This window comes from Bombus vosnesenskii, unplaced genomic scaffold, assembly GCF_011952255.1.
Source record: "Bombus vosnesenskii isolate JDL3184/JDL3185 unplaced genomic scaffold, Bvos_JDL3184-5_v1.1 scf7180000013308, whole genome shotgun sequence".
Lineage (NCBI taxonomy): Eukaryota > Metazoa > Arthropoda > Insecta > Hymenoptera > Apidae > Bombus > Bombus vosnesenskii.
Genome location: NW_022882957.1, coordinates 421,526 through 438,538, shown reverse-complemented (window position 1 = coordinate 438,538; position 17,013 = coordinate 421,526). Strand labels below are relative to the sequence as shown.

Sequence of the window (17,013 nt, the reverse complement as noted above, 5' to 3'; positions counted from 1 at the left end):
TGTTCGTGCAACAATATCAGATCAAATATCAGAGTTGCGACTACAGTGTAACTGTGTAATTTTGCTAATAATGATTTCAATTTTATTCGTAATTTTATTCGCAATAAGGTTCGGTAATATAGATATCTAGTCTTAAAATCGGTATTTGTAAATACTGGCAGAAATAATGAAAATTATTATTTACTATAAAATTTATTATAATTACAAGCATAATTACACATAACACAATTACGTATCACAACCCATCTTCTACTAAAAGTTTCAGAACATACACTCTAAAAGTTGGGGACACGAATGAGTCATTGCATGCACACCATCCACTTCACACGATATCAACCAGCAATTTTCAAGAGCATATACTTTCATACTATTCTAAAACAAGTTCTGCCGACTAGGCGAATCGATTAATTGAACAAACATCTAAAAAACACGCGCAAGCGTTGCACTGCTCCGTGCATCCCCCATTGATGCACGGCTACTTTCTAACAACAGCTTCATTTCGCGATGACGAACGAACCAGTGATCACAGAAGGCGACAGCAACAGCAACAGTGACTACAGTCTTCAATTGAATCGATGGTTCTTAAAACCGATTGGTGCATGGCCATCGTCTCCATCCACCACAAGACTGGAAAAGATTGTTTCATTTGTTTTAAACATCATTTGCTTCACCTCCGTAATCGTCACTGCGATTCCTAGTCTGTTACTAATGATTCTAGAAGACGAAAGCATTTACATGAAACTGAAGACACTGGGACCTGTCAGTCATTGGTTCGTCAGCAGCGCCAATTACACGGCTTTGTTAATACGCGGCAGGGACATACGACATTGCGTGGAACACATTGAAGCTGACTGGCGAACAGTGACTAGGGAGGAGGATCAACATGTGATGATGAAGAACGCGAAATTCGGTCGCTATGTAGCTGCTTCGTGCGCCGTTTTCATGCAGGCTGGCGTTTTGTGCTTTTGCTTTGTGACAGCGTTAACTACAACCGAAATTCAAATTGGAAACGAGACGAGGGTCTTACACGTGTTACCTTGTGCAGTATACAAGAAGTTGGTGAACGTCGATGAAAGTCCAGCAAACGAAATCATGCTTTTTTTACAAATTTGGGCCGCTCTTATCGCGAACTCTAGTACAGTTGGAATTTTTAGTCTCGCAGCTGTGCTAGCTGCTCACGCGTGTGGTCAATTGGACGTAATTATGATGTGGATTACTAAATTTGTTAAGGAAGCAAGAGAGCAAAAGGAAACTAGTAGTTTTCGGAAAATTGGAGTAATCGTAGAGCGACACCTGAGGACGTTGAAGTAAGATCTATTTTTAATTCTTTCCTTTTGTTGGTTGTTTCAAGAGCGATCATTGGTACTACATTATGCGTTAATTACAGTTTTATCTCGTGCATCGAGGATGTGATGAACAGGATATATTTTTTAGAGATGTTCAGGTGTACGATGGATATATGTGTAATTGGCTACTATATTCTTTCGGTACGTATTAAATATATTATTATTATTTGTCTGTTTTTCCAAATCACATTCAGGGTTCAATTTTGCTTATTATTATGTTATTCACTGTACGATTTCTTTTTAGGAATGGGCTGACCGCGATATTCAGAATTTATCTACGTATTTTATGATGCTCATTTCAATCTGTTTTAATATTTTCGTAATATGCTACATCGGTGAAATATTGACAGAACAGGTATTTGAGAGTCGTTAACACCAAAACTACCACTATAGCCAAAATGAATAATTGATAATTTTGAATAGAAATTCTATGGATTTGCAACTATGCATTTTCGATAACATGAATGATCTTTTCTTTTCATATATCTCTCTTTTGGTATCTTTCTTGCGCGTTTTATATTATAGCCATTTGTAGTTCTAATATTAATGTTATTGTCAAGTGATGTAAATATTAATATCAAATAATATAAATACGAAAAATCAAAATCGTGATCCCTACTAATTAAATAAACTGTTCTCAGTGCCAAAAGGTTGGGGAGGTGGTTTATATGACAAACTGGTATTATTTACCCGATAAAATAATCCTCGACCTGATTTTGATCATCGCGCGATCGAGCATGGTCGTTCATATCACTGCTGGAAAATTGGTTCACATGTCTGTATACACATTCGGTGATGTATGTCAATTTGTCTCTTGTATTTACTCTCCTGTATATGTATGTCCGCACACGTGAAATATTTTGTTGTTACAGGTGGTAAAGACTGGTTTCGCATATTTGAACCTGTTACGACAAATGACGTGATTAAATTTTGACGGATTTAACGATTTTGTCGGATTTTCTATTTGAATATTTCTGTAGGTGATGTAAAATTTGAAATACAATACAAATTTGAATACAGTGGTAACACAATCACGATTAATATTTTTTATCAGTAGAATACGATGTACTATATTTGAGATTTTTTAACCTTTGAGCTACGAACTATGAACTATGAATATGAATTAACCTTTGAACCATGAATCTACGAACTTTTTAGGTCTGTATCCTCGTTGATTATATCATTTTTTGCTTTTTTTTCTATACGGAAATGCGTATATATGAATATTTAGCGATTTAAATAGAAAATCTTTCACAAATATGAAAAATATAATTCTAGAACTAACGTATAACTGATGTATTAAATTCTTACACGATGTATTTGCATTTCAATTGATTAATATAGTTTCATTACCTTTCAAATACTTTTCGCGGGATTTTTATAATGAATATTTTCCTGCTTGGTCAACGTAATCAAATAATCGAATTTGTGTTATACATATAAAAAAACAAACAGTCCATTAAGAGCCATCATATGCTCGTGAGAATATCTAGTACGTGCTATGGCGATAATGTGTGGCGCTTCTTAGTTTCTAGTTTTACCTATATACAACAGAAAGTACCCTAAGAAACATGACAAGTTTTCACGAATGGAAATTCATCCCCTAGAAAGTGATTTCTTCGACCTGCTGCAAAATAGGCAGCATATTCGCTGACACTAAAAAAAAAATCAATTAGTCCATGACCCTCAACATCATGAATTCTATGGTACTAAAATCGTAAATAACGCATGAAGTATTACATGCAGTACAAGCAAGAACTCCGAAGGGCTCGAACCCTTTGAAGGGTAACAGGTGCACCATGGCGACGAGCGGTCGAAAAGAAACTCGCACACGTGCCATTTTACCATAGCATTAAACTTGAAACTTGAGGGTTTCAGTCGACAAACGATCTCCGCGAAGTAATCATGGTAGACTTGTCTAGTGAACCACCGATATTTAACACTTTTTACCCTCGTGATATCGAATATACTATCCAAGTGTACGACGCTGGCAGCTCGAAGACGAGGATCAAGACTATTGGTCCGTTGCATAAAACACACGGAACTCGACTAGCAGGTCGTTAAAAATGCCAGCGATTGCGAATTGATGTTGAAAAACGCGAGAATCTGACGTTCCATTGTTTTCGTAGCTGCATTGTGCACGTATAGTGGCGTTCTGATCTGTAATGTAACTGAAGCCTTTAAGAAGATTGTGTTTCATGTGGCGAGTGACAGTTATTTCACGTGTTCGTTACCTTGTCCGATTTAGACAAATCTGTTGGACGTTAGATTCAGCCCGACGAATGACATCGTGCTCATTGTACAGACTTTTTCTGGGATCATCGTGATGTGGAAGCTTATTGCTTGGTCGCTATCCTAGCGATTCATACAAATGGTCCATTGAACGTGGTGATGGCCAGGTTCGATAGTTTGGTGGATACGAAGGTCAAGGAGGAATAGAAAGAAGAGGAAGGAATTATTGTGGAGCATCATCTGCACACATTAAGGTATTTACTGGTTATTGTATTATTATTTATACACACGTATATGTCTCGTTAGTTGAGACAGATTATTTGACGACATTAGTGAGAATATGTTGATTATTCACCTTCTCGCTGATTATTATTTGTACTTGAGCCAGATATCCTTTTAAGATAAGTGCAAGCTATTGTATTGTACGTTGTACGTTGAATATGTGTTTCAAAATAGAAACAAAATAATTTATATGTTGAAAAAGTTTCAACAATATCTTCTGGTGTCTTCTCTACGTAATTTCTCGGCAAAAATCGATACTGGAATTGCATATGCTATCGTGTATACGTCCATGGTGTTTAATATTGTCTCCCTACTACTCCGGAAATTGTAATCCCTCGCGATCGCATGCCGATTCGCTCAACGAATTCTTACCTCTTGTTTCTATCAGGAACGGTTACTACAGAACGTAAAGTATCAAATCGTTAACTAGAATATTTCACGCGAAATATTTTATCGTACCAAGTAAAAATCGGTCTCGAGTATTTGAATTTATTACGATAAATGATGTGATTAAATACGTTTCTAAGGAATGAATTTGTTAGTTGTACAATTCTTTGTAAATGCTGTTGCAGAATTTGAAATACAAATAATGGTAATACGTAATGATCTAACAAATATAATAATCTATTTTAAAACCTATGATAAACGATTGTCAATCTAATAGATCTAGTTAAGAACAAGATCACTTACGAACTAAAACATTGATGGAGCGGTAAACCGAAGAATCGTACATTATAGTTATACTCTTCTATTGTTTCATGTTTTTATAAAAAGCAATTCTATCGAAATCGTTCATTGCAAACATTATGATTATAAATAACGTGTTCCATGTGATTATAAATAACGTCTTCGTAACACTATTCCATAATGTACAAATGTTGTTTTATAATTGACATTTGTCAATATCGACAGAAAAACGAAAATTATTATATCATTTATCACGAAATTCAACAATTCACAAGCACAAATTAAAACAGCTATAACTTCCAAGCACCTAACATACGTACGGATGACTAGCCACTTCTTATTAAAAATTTTACAACATATACAGTTAACGTAGGGAGGGATATGAATCATTGCACGCACGCCATCCACTTCACAGCATTGCAACTAACAATTTCCAAGCGAGTATAATTTTCAACTTTTCTAAAACAAGTTCTACCGACCAGACGAATCGATCGGTAGAACAAGTACCTAAAAAACACGCGCAAGCGTTGCGCTGCTCCATGCATCTCCCACTGACGCGCGGCTGCATTCTAATAACAACTTCACTCCGCGATGTCGAACGAAGCAGTGATCATAGAAGCTGACAGCAGCAGCGACTACTGTCTTCAATTAAATCGATGGTTCTTGAAACCGATCGGTGCATGGCCATCGTCTCCATCCACCACAAGACTGGAGAAGATCGTTTCATTTATTTTAAACATCGTTTGCTTCACCTCCGTAATCATCACTGCGATTCCCAGTGTATTGCTACTCATTCTAGAAGACGAGAGCATTAACTTGAAATTGAAAACCCTAGATTTCTTGAGTCATTTGTTCGTCAGCAGCTTTAATTATAGTACCTTGTTATTACACAGCAAAGACATACGACAATGCGTAGAACACATAGAGGCTGACTGGCGATCAGTGACTAGGGAGGAGGATCAACACGTAATGATGAAAAACGGAAAATTCGGTCGCTATGTAGCTGCTTCGTGCGCTATTTTCATGCAGGGTGGCATTTTGTGCTTTTGTTTCGTGACAGCGTTAACTACGGTCGAGATTCAGATTGGAAACGAGACAAGAGTCTTACGCTTGCTGCCTTGTGCAGTATACAAGAAGTTGGTGAACGTCGATGAAAGTCCAGCAAACGAAATCATGCTTTCCCTGCAAATTTGGTCTGCTCTTATCGCGAACTCCAGTACAGTTGGAATTTTTAGTCTCGCAGCTGTACTAGCTGCTCACGCGTGTGGTCAACTGGACGTGATTATGGCGTGGATTACCGAATTTGTTAAGGAAACAAGAAAACAGAAGGGAACTAGCAGTTTTCAGGAAATTGGAGTAATCGTGGAGCGACACCTGAGGACGTTGAAGTAAGATCTATTGTTAATTCGTTTTTTCTTGTTGTTGTTGTTTCGAGAGTGATCATTGGTATTATATTACGTGTTGATTGCAGTTTCATATCGTGTATCGAGGTTGTGATGAACAAAATATATTTATTGGAGATGTTGAGATGTACGATGAACATATGTCTAATTGCCTACTACATTCTAACGGTACATATTTATTATATTTTTATTGCTTGCTAATTTCTTTCCACATAAGATATAAATTTATTTTTCTGTATATTTGTCCTATACTTTTAACGATTGCTTCTTAGGAATGGGATGAGCATGATATTCGAAATTTGACATCGTATTTTATGATGTTCGTTTCAATCTGTTTTAACATTTTCGTAATATGTTACATCGGTGAAATATTAACGGAACAGGTACTGAGACATCAACTCTCTAATTATAGAACTATCAAAGTAGCCGAGATTAAGAAATAACCATTTATCATGTAACTTTCATGGTTTCACGATGATAAATTTTTGGTGATTTGAATGATCTTTTCATGTATCTTTCATTTTAAGTTCTTTGGTACTTACATGTCTCATACTTAGTCATAGCGTTAATACAGGGTGGTATACAACAAATCGAAATCGTGATGGTTAATACGACAAATTCTTAACAGAGCAAGAAAATTGGTGATGCCGTTTACTTGACAAACTGGTATTATTTACCCAATAAAGAAATCCGCAACTTAATTTTGATCATCGTGCGATCGACTATGGTCGTTCAACTGACTGCAGGGAAAATGATTCATATGACAATTAGTACGTTTGGCAATGTAAGTTAATCTGATACTAGTACTCAGACTTGTATTGTCTGTTTAGGTTAAACATTCTCCCATTTCAGGTGGTAAAGACAGGTTTCGCATATTTGAATCTATTGCAGCAAATAATGTAATAAAATGGTATCTCGGAAAAATGTTATTGGGGGAGTTAAAGCATAATAATAATTAGGCGGTTGAAATAATCTTATAATCAATTTTGTAAACTCTAATAAATGGTTGACAGTATAATACGTCTACGTAAGACCAAGCAAACGTACAAAGTAAAAAATCTATCGGACGGTAGATTGTAGAACCGTCCGTTGTAGCCACGCTCCATTATATTCATGTTTCTATTACGTATTATTTTTTGAAATTGGAAAAATTAATTTCACCAATAATTTTTTCTTCGTAATACTATGCGTTGATAAAAAAAACTAGTCTTATACATTTGTAAATACCAACAGCAATAATGCTAATTATTATCATTTATCATGAAATTCAACAATTCACAAGCACAAATTAAAACAGCTACAACTTCCAAGCACAAACTAACACAGCTATAACTTCCAAGCACCTAACACACGTACGGACGACTAGCCACTTCTTATTAAAAATTTTACAACATATATAATTAACGTAGGAAGGGATATGAATCATTGCACACACGCCATCCACTTCACAGCATTGCAGCCAACAATTTCCAAGCGAGTATACTTTCCAACTTTTCTAAAACAAGTTCTACCGACCAGACGAATCGATCGGTAGAACAAGTACCTAAAAAACACGCGCAAGCGTTGCACTCTTCCATGCATCCCCCATTGACGCGCGTCTACTTTCTAATAACGACTTCATTCCGCGATGCCGAACGAAACAGTGGTGATAGAAGCTGATAGCAACAGCAACAGTGACTACAGTCTACAATTGAATCGATGGTTCTTGAAACCGATCGGTGCATGGCCCTCGTCTCCTTCCACCACAAAACTCGAAAAGATTATTTCATTTGTTTTAAACATCATTTGCTTCAGCACCGTAATTATCACTGCGATCCCTAGTTTACTACTAATGATTCTAGAAGATCAGAGTATGAATTTGAAATTGAAGACACTAGGTTTCGTGAGCCATTGGATCGTCAGCAGCTTTAATTATACAGCTTTGTTGTTGCATAGCAAAGACATACGACAGTGCATAGAACACATGGAAAGTGACTGGCGAACGTTAATGAGAGAGGAGGATCAACACGTGATGCTGAAGAACGCGAAATTCGGTCGCTATGTGGCGGCTTTTTGCGCCATTTTTATGCAGGGTAGCGTTTTATGCTTTTGTTTCGTGACAGCATTAAATACATTCGAGATTCAAATTGGAAACGAGACGAGAGTTTTACACGTGTTACCTTGTGCAGTATACAAGAAGCTAGTAAACGTCGATGAAAGTTCAACGAACCAGATCATGCTTTTCTTGCAAGTTTGGTCTGCAATTATTGCAAATTCTAGTACGATTGGAATTTTTAGTCTTGCAGCAGTCCTAGCTGCTCACGCGTGTGGTCAGTTAAACGTTATTATGTCATGGATCACTGAATTTGTTGAGGCCAGGGGAGAGAAGAAATCTGGTGGTTCTATTCAAATTGGAACAATCGTGGAACGACACCTGAGGACATTGAAGTAAGACCTTTTCCCTATTCCTTCTTTGTTGGCGTCTCAGTACTGATCTTCAGGATTATGTTGTACGTTAATTGCAGTTTTATATCGTGTATCGAGGAAGTGATGAATAAAATCTATCTTTTGGAAATGCTAAGATGCACAATGGATATATGTGTAACTGGCTATTACATTTTATCAGTATGTAATTAATATATATTGCTTGTTTATCTATTTCTTCCAGATTAGATGTAACTTTACTTTTCTGTATAATTATTTTATTCTGTTTACTATTCCGTCTTAGGAATGGACTGAGCATGATATTCAAAATTTGACTTCGTATTTTATGATGTTCGTTACAATCTGTTATAACATTTTTGTAATATGTTACATCGGTGAAATATTAACAGAGCAGGTATCAGCAACACATTAACACTCTAATTCTAAAATAACCAGAGTAATCAAAATTAATAATTAATCGTCCCTCATACAATTTTTATAGATTCACAATGGCACATTTTTGGTGATTTGAATGATTTTTTCATGTCTTTCATTTTAAGTTCTTTGGTACCTACACATTTCATACTTTGCCCTAGTGTTAGTGTGGAGTGACATAAATCATGCAAATCGTAATCGTGATGATTAATTCAACAAATTCTTAACAGTGCAAGAAAATTGGCGAAGTCGTTTACATGACGAACTGGTATTATTTACCCGGTAAAACAATCCTCGACTTGATTATGGTCATTGCACGATCAAATGTGGTCGTTCATATCACTGCTGGAAAATTAGTTCATATGTCCGTTTACACTTTTGGTAGTGTAAGTTTATTCGATACTCTTACTCATAACTGTATTGTCTGTTCACGTAAAATATTCTGCCATTTCAGGTTGTGAAGACAGGTTTTGCATATTTGAATCTGTTGCAGCAAATGATGTAATAATGTGGAATCCTGGAAGAATATATTGTGTTTTTAATAATTTAGAATATAAAATACAAAATATACGTAAATAGCGCATAAAATTTTGTATGTTAAGAATTAACAGGTTAGAAGTCGTAAATTTCAAACAGAAAAAATTCTTTATTTTTTCAACTTTGTTATTTCCGTATTTAATTACGATTGAAATGAATTAATAATGAGACTACAAAAGACTTTTAAATGAGATCTAACCACAATACAGGAATCTATATCTACGCAAGCAAAATTGTCTCAATCTAACCTGATATCGTCTTGTAAATATTTTGACTGTTAATTGACTGACGTAAAATGAGAGAAAAAATTAAGCTTCAGTAATTATAGTAAAAATACAAGTTGAACTACGTATGTACTATAACTATGGCTAAGATTTTTCAGCCATATCCGAATATTCGATACAAAAATGTTTTGAATAAAAGTCATTTAGCCTTCAGCCGTCTAGATAGATAGCACGAATGTGATCTCTGAAGTTTCTGCGGTGTTCATAGTTGGAGTTCATAGTTCACAAACCTTATCACAGGTGTTCCAACCGAGCGGATGCTTGTCGCGTGACTTATTCAAATCAAGAAGAATGATTCCCAACGGCGCGTTGGAAAACTTCAGGGTGGAGAACAATGACCAAACACCCTGCGATGCCAACACGGATCTGTAAATAATAATCAATATTAATAACATTCAATAATAATAGATTTTACAACCTCCAAGAAATGATCGATAATCTCATAGATCTAATTAAGAACAAGAAAATTTACAAATTAAAAAATCGATGGGGCGGTAGACCGAAGAATCGTACGTTATAGCTACACTCCTCTATTTTATTCACGTTTTTATAAAATGCTACTCTGTCGATATCCTTCATTGGAAAGATTACAATTATAAATAACGTGTCTCACTTCGTAATAATATTCGATAATATACAAACAAAATTTAAAAATTGGCATTTGTAAATATCGACAAAAGAATGAAAATTATTATATCATTTATCACGAAATTCAACATAATCACAAGCACAAATTAAAACAGCTATAACTTCCAAGCACCTAACATACGTACTGATGACTAGCCACTTCTTATTAAAAATTTTACAACATATACAGTTAACGTAGGGAGGGTATTGAATCATTGCACGCACGCCATCCACTTCACAGCATTGCAACTAACAATTTCCAAGCGAGTATACTTTTCAACTTTTCTAAAACAAGTTTTGCCGACTAGACGAATCGATCGGTAGAACAAGTACCTAAAAAACACGCGCAAGCGTTGCGCTGCTCCATGCATCCCCCACTGACGCGCGGCTGCATTCTAATAACATCTTCACTCCGCGATGTCGAACGAAGCAGTGATCATCGAAGCTGATAGCAACAGCAACAGTGACTACAGTCTACAATTGAATCGATGGTTCTTGAAGCCGATCGGTGCATGGCCATCGTCTCCATCCACCACAAGACTAGAAAAGATAATTTCGTTTCTTTTAAACACCATTTGCTACAGCACCGTAATTATCACTGCGATACCCAGTGTACTGCAAATGATTCTAGAAGACGAGAGCATTAACTTGAAATTGAAGAACCTAGATTTCTTGAGTCATTTAATCGTCAGTATCTTTACTTATAGCGTGTTGTTATTACACAACAAAGACATACGACGATGCGTAGAACACATGAAAGCTGACTGGCGAGCAGTGACCAGAAAGGAGGATCAACACGTGATGATGAAGAACGCGAAATTCGGTCGTTACGTAGCAGCTTTCTGCGCAATTTTTGTACAAGGTAGCGTTTTGTGCTTTTGTTTCGTGACGGCTCTAAATACACTCGAGATTCAAATTGGAAACGAGACGAGAATTTTACACGTGTTACCTTGTGCAGTATACAAGAAGCTGGTAAACGTCGACGAAAGTCCAACAAACGAATTCATGATTTTTTTGCAAATTTGGTCTACTTTTATCGCAAATTGTAGTACAGTTGGGATCTTTAGTCTTGCAGCAGTTCTAGCTGCTCACGCGTGCGGTCAGCTAAATGTTGTTATGTTATGGATTGTTGAATTTGTCAATGAAGCCACAGTAGAGAGCAGAACTGATGGTTTTACGAAAATTGGAGTAATCGTGGAACGACATCTGAGGACATTGAAGTAAGATCTCTTTTTAGATTATTTTTTTCTGTGGCTTTTAAGATCAATCATTTGGATTATATTAAATGTTAATTGCAGTTTTATATCATATATCGAGGGTGTGATGAATAAAATCTGTTTTTTGGAAATGTTAAGATGCACGATGGATATATGTGTAATTGGCTACTTCATTGTGTCGGTACATAATTAGCATATTTTTATTGTCTGCCTGTTATTTTCCACAATGGATATAGCTTTATTCTTCTGTAAAATTGTTCTATTCTTTTTACGATTCCATCTTAGGAATGGGCGGAGCATGATGTTCGAAATTTGGCATCATATGTAATGATGTTTGTTGCAATCTGTTATAACATTTTCATACTATGTTACATTGGTGAACTGTTAACGGAGCAGGTATCATCAACACATTAACTCTCTAATTCTAGAATTAGCGGAGTAACCAAAGTTAATAATTAATCGTTCTTAATACAACCTTTATAGATTCAATGGTACATTTTCGGTGGTTTGAATGGTTTTTTCATGTGTCTTTTATTTTAAGTTCTTTGCTACTTATATGTTTCATACTTCGCCCTAGTGTTAGTATGGAGTGATATAAATGAAGCAAATCGTAATCGTGGTGATTAATTCAACAAATTCTTAACAGTGTAAGAAAATTGGCGAAGCCGTTTACATGACGAACTGGTATTACTTGCCCGGTAAAACAATCCTCGACTTGATTATGGTCATCGCACGATCGAATGTAGTCGTTCAAATCACTGCAGGAAAATTAGTTCATATGTCGGTTTATACATTTGGTAGTGTAAGTTTATTCGATACTCCTACTTATAACTGTATTGTTTGTTCACGTAAAATATTCTGCCATTTCAGGTTGTGAAGACAGGTTTTGCATACTTGAATCTGTTGCAGCAAATGACGTAATAAAATGGAATCCTGGAAAAATATATTGTGTTTTTAATAATTTAGTATATACAGTACAAAATACACGTAAATATCGCATAAAATTTTGTACGTTAAGAATTAACAGACTAGAAGTCGTAAATTTCAAACAGAAAAATTCTTTGTTTTTTTAACTTTGTTATTTCCGCATTTAATTACGATTGAAATGCATTAATAGTGAGACTACAACAAAATTTGAAACGAGATCTAATCACGATACAGGAATCTATATCTACGCAAGTAAAATTGTCTCGATCTAACTTGATATCCATTTCTAAATATTTTGGCTGTTAATTGGCTGATGTGAAATGAAAGCAAAAATTAAGCTTCAGTAATTGTAATAAAGATACAGGTTGAACCACGTATGTAACTATCGCGAAGATTTTTCAATCACATCCGAATATTTGATAGAAAAATGTTTTGGGTGAAAGTTAGTTAAGTTTCAATCGTCTGGAATTTGCAATACAAGAAATTTATTGAAAATTGTTGTTTTTAATAAAACTACGTATTCCTGTCTTCATACTACTTTGACTCATATTAAGATTAGTTCAACGTCATACTGTACTTTGATCTGGGAACAACCCTAAATTTAGAAATATTAGATTAAACAGAGGAAATATTATCGTTGAAGATTATTTTATTTCTACCAAGTCACGACAAGGTTGCCTTGACTCCTTATTTAAAATGCAATATTTTGGAAATTTTTTATATAGCTTATATGTTACAAGATAATTTTCAGTATACAGTTTTTTTAAATTTTTTCTATCACAAATTCCAAAAGAATAATCTCATTCAACTTGGCACTCGGCAACATTCTCTCTGCATTGGGTATGCATAGCGATATTCTAGCATGCAACGCGACTGAAGATTTTAAGAAGATGATGTTTCGTATGGAGAATGGTAATTTTTTCACGAACCCGTTGTCTCACCCGGTTTAAACGAACCTATTGGTCATTAGATTCAGACGAATGAGATCGTGTTCACCATGTAGATCCTTTCTAGGATCATCTTGACCACTGTCACGGTAGGAGCTTTTGATTGAGTCGGTGGGGTGTACGATAAAGACGTGTTTAATCATACATCATTGTCTCACGGTACGTTTCAGAATAAAAATAAAAGAAATAATTTATATATTGAAAATGTGTTCACAATATCTTCTAGTTAGAGTTAAAATGAATCAAACATTGAGATATCTTTTAACAGAAATAAATTAGCGTCAAATACAGAATCGCGACTCATACGTTGACTTTTCTACTTAATTCGCACTAGCATTCGTACGGCACACATATTTTAATTTCTCAGGAAAAATTGAAGAATATGATAATTGTATACGTTCTCCTGTATGCATCTATAGTGTTTAATATATTCATATTCTATTATATCGGAGAAATAGTTACTGAACAGGTAAGAAAGTAACAATAAAGCAGTATTTATATTAAACCTCAAACTATCAAACACACGACAGGGCGAAAGATTTGGGAAAAAGTGTATATGACTGAATGATACCGATTACCTCACAAAACTGCTCTCGGTTTAGTCCTGGCTATTTCAAGATCGAGTATGGTGGTCAAAATTACTGCTGGAAAATTCGTACAAATATCTATCACGACCTTTGACATCGTAAGTATCGATAATACACAGATGTTTAATATATAATTGATAAAATATTTGTATTTTATCTATTGTTAATTGTTTGGAAACAATAAAATTACTGATAATGATTTTCTCGTACTAATATTCGATGGTATAAAAATCAAGCCTTAGAACTGGCATTTCTAAATACCGACAAATATATTGCAAATTATTGTATCATTTATTATAAAATTTCTTATAGTCACTAGCAGAAATTAAATCAACTGCAACATCCTAGCACATAACATACCCGCGTATCACTATCCACCATCCACTAAAAATTTGAAGACACACACTGTTAAAGTTAGGGACACGAATGATTCATTCCATGTACGTTATCCGCATCACATGATTGCAACTGACAGTTTCCAAGCGTATATACTTTCATAGTATTCTAAAAAAGTTCTACCGACTAGACGAATCGATCAGTTGAACAAATAGCTAAAAAACTCGCGCAAGCGTTGAACTTCTGCCAACATCCTCTATATGTAGACGCTGGGTTTCTAACAATGGCATTATTTCGCGATGACGACCGAAGTAGTGATCACAGAAGGTGACAGCAAGAGAAATAGTGACTATAGTCTTCAATTGAACCGATGGTTCTTAAAACCAATCGGCGCTTGGCCATCGTCTCCTTCCACGACAAGGCTCGAAAAGATCGTTTCACTTATTTTAAACGTCGTTTGCTTTAGCACCTTGATTCTTACTGCGATTCCTAGTTTACTAGTAATAATTCTGGAAGACGAGACGTTCAACTTCAAATTGAAGACCTTCGGTTTTGTGAATCATTGGTTCGTCAGCAGCTTTAATTACGCGGTTTTACTAATGCACAACAAAGATATACGAAAGTGCGTGTCATACATAGAAGCTGACTGGCGAACAGTGACCAGAGAGGAAGATCAACACGTGATGTTGAAAAACGCGAGAATCGGTCGCTACATAGCGGCGTTCACCGCTATTTTTGTGCAATCAAGCGTCTTGTGCTTTTGTTTTGTGACAGCATTGAATACAGTAGAGATTCGAATTGCGAACGAGACGAGAGTTTTACATGTGCTACCTTGTGCAGTATATAAGAAGCTGGTGAACGTCGACGAAATTCCAACAAACGAATTCATGCTTTTCTTGCAAATCTGGTCTACTGTTATCGCAAATTTTAGTACAATTGGCATCTTTAGTCTCGCAGCAGTTCTAACTGCTCACGCATGCGGTCAGCTAAATGTTATTACGTTATGGATCGCTGAATTCGTCAATGAAACCAGAGTAGAGAAGAAAACTGGTGGTTTTATACAAATCGGAGTAATCGTAGAACGACATCTGAGGACATTGAAGTAAGGTTTTTTTAAAAATCTTTTTTTGTGTGGCTTTTAAGGGTGATCATTTGCATTATATTACGTGTTAATTGCAGTTTTATATCATATATCGAGGATGTGATGAATAAAATCTGTTTGTTGGAAATGTTAAGGTGCACGATGGATATATGCGTAATTGGCTACTACATTCTATCGGTACATGATTACTATACTTTTATCGTTTGCCTGTTATTTTCCGCAGTGGATATAACTTTCATTTTCTGTATAATTGTTCTATTCTTTTTACGATTTCGTCTTAGGAATGGGCAGAGCATGATATTCGAAATTTGGCATCGTATTTTATGATGTTCGTTACAATCTGTTTTAACATTTTCGTAATATGTTACATCGGTGAACTATTAACGGAACAGGTATCAGAGAGACATTAACACTCTAACTCTAGAACTAACCCTAGTAATCAAAATTAATAATTAATCATTTTTCATATAACTTTTATAGATTCACAATGATACATTTTTGGTAATTTGAATGATTTTTTCATATGTCATTCATTTTTTTCAATTTCTTTGGCACCTACATGTTTCACACATCGGTCTAATGTTAATACGGGGTAATATAAATTCTGGAAATCAAATTCGTGATGACTAATTCAACAAATTCTTAACAGTGCAAGAAAATTGGTGAAGTTGTTTACATGACGAACTGGTATTATTTACCCGGTAAAACAATCCTCGACTTGATTATGGTCATCGCACGATCAAATCTGGTCGTTCATATCACTGCAGGAAAATTAGTTCATATGTCCGTTTACACTTTTGGTAGTGTAAGTTTATTCTATACTTGTACTCATAGCAATGTTGTCTGTTCACATGAAATATTCTGCCATTTCAGGTAATAAAGACAGGTTTCGCATATTTGAATTTGTTGCAGCAAATGATGTGATAAAGTGGAATTCTGAAAGGATATTATAAGAGAATGTCAACAAATAAATAAGTCGTCGATTGAACTAATTTTATGATTAATGTTACAGACTATAATACATGATTGTCAACCTAATAGATCTAGTTAAGTGTAAGAATACTTGCGGTGTAAACAATCTATGGGGTGATAGATTGAAGAATCGTTTGTTATAGCTATACTCCATTGTTCTCATATTTTTATTACATGTTATCTCTTCGAGTTCTTCGTTGGAAACATAATTATTCTTAATGTTTGTTCGTAATACTATTCGATAATATAAAAATCAAATCCTACGACTGGCATTTGTAAATACCGACAGAAACAATGCAAATTATTATACCATTTATCATTCAATTTATCATAATCACTAGCACAATTTAAGTCTACTACATCTCCCTAGCACCTGACTATTAAAAATTTGAAGGTATACACTATTAAAGTTAGAAACAGAAATGATTCACTGCAAGCACACTATCTACTTCCAACAATTGCAATTAACAGTTTCTAAGCGTATATACTTTCACAATATCCTAAAACAAGTTCTACCAATTGATGAATAGATCGGTAGAACTCACACAAGCGTTGCACTACCCCATGCATCCCCCATAGTTGCACGACTGCTGCCTAACGGCAGTCTCACTCCGTGATGACAACCAGAGCAATGATCATCGATACTGACAACAGCAACAGTGACTACAGTCTTCAATTGAATCGATGGT

The 17,013-nt window shown here is 35.3% G+C and overlaps 6 protein-coding genes across 6 annotated transcripts; all 6 read left to right on the top strand.

Annotated features, from left to right (window-relative positions):
- Positions 1 to 481: 481 nt before the first annotated feature.
- LOC117234709 lies at positions 482 to 1,736 on the top strand. The gene is made up of 3 exons (XM_033496189.1): positions 482 to 1,307; positions 1,388 to 1,487; positions 1,591 to 1,736. Exons 1-3 carry the CDS (start codon positions 505 to 507, stop codon positions 1,717 to 1,719), a joined length of 1,032 nt encoding a protein of 343 aa, XP_033352080.1. The 5' UTR covers positions 482 to 504; the 3' UTR covers positions 1,720 to 1,736.
- A 255-nt stretch (positions 1,737 to 1,991) lies between these two features.
- On the top strand, positions 1,992 to 2,299 carry LOC117234747. The gene is made up of 2 exons (XM_033496242.1): positions 1,992 to 2,143; positions 2,219 to 2,299. The coding sequence occupies exons 1-2, from the start codon at positions 2,015 to 2,017 to the stop codon at positions 2,267 to 2,269; spliced, it is 180 nt and encodes a 59-aa protein (XP_033352133.1). The 5' UTR covers positions 1,992 to 2,014; the 3' UTR covers positions 2,270 to 2,299.
- A 2,509-nt stretch (positions 2,300 to 4,808) lies between these two features.
- On the top strand, positions 4,809 to 6,793 carry LOC117234735. The gene is made up of 4 exons (XM_033496227.1): positions 4,809 to 5,935; positions 6,019 to 6,118; positions 6,223 to 6,333; positions 6,579 to 6,793. Exons 1-4 carry the CDS (start codon positions 5,139 to 5,141, stop codon positions 6,741 to 6,743), a joined length of 1,173 nt encoding a protein of 390 aa, XP_033352118.1. The 5' UTR covers positions 4,809 to 5,138; the 3' UTR covers positions 6,744 to 6,793.
- A 778-nt stretch (positions 6,794 to 7,571) lies between these two features.
- On the top strand, positions 7,572 to 9,293 carry LOC117234708 (odorant receptor 4-like). The gene is made up of 5 exons (XM_033496188.1): positions 7,572 to 8,377; positions 8,455 to 8,554; positions 8,658 to 8,768; positions 9,019 to 9,174; positions 9,243 to 9,293. Exons 1-5 carry the CDS (start codon positions 7,578 to 7,580, stop codon positions 9,291 to 9,293), a joined length of 1,218 nt encoding a protein of 405 aa, XP_033352079.1. The 5' UTR covers positions 7,572 to 7,577.
- A 1,306-nt stretch (positions 9,294 to 10,599) lies between these two features.
- LOC117234742 lies at positions 10,600 to 12,473 on the top strand. Its single transcript, XM_033496236.1, has 5 exons — positions 10,600 to 11,456; positions 11,535 to 11,634; positions 11,739 to 11,849; positions 12,100 to 12,255; positions 12,324 to 12,473. Exons 1-5 carry the CDS (start codon positions 10,654 to 10,656, stop codon positions 12,372 to 12,374), a joined length of 1,221 nt encoding a protein of 406 aa, XP_033352127.1. The 5' UTR covers positions 10,600 to 10,653; the 3' UTR covers positions 12,375 to 12,473.
- A 2,030-nt stretch (positions 12,474 to 14,503) lies between these two features.
- Positions 14,504 to 16,750, top strand: LOC117234740. Its single transcript, XM_033496234.1, has 2 exons — positions 14,504 to 15,352; positions 15,430 to 16,750. The coding sequence occupies exons 1-2, from the start codon at positions 14,550 to 14,552 to the stop codon at positions 15,677 to 15,679; spliced, it is 1,053 nt and encodes a 350-aa protein (XP_033352125.1). The 5' UTR covers positions 14,504 to 14,549; the 3' UTR covers positions 15,680 to 16,750.
- Positions 16,751 to 17,013: the final 263 nt, after the last annotated feature.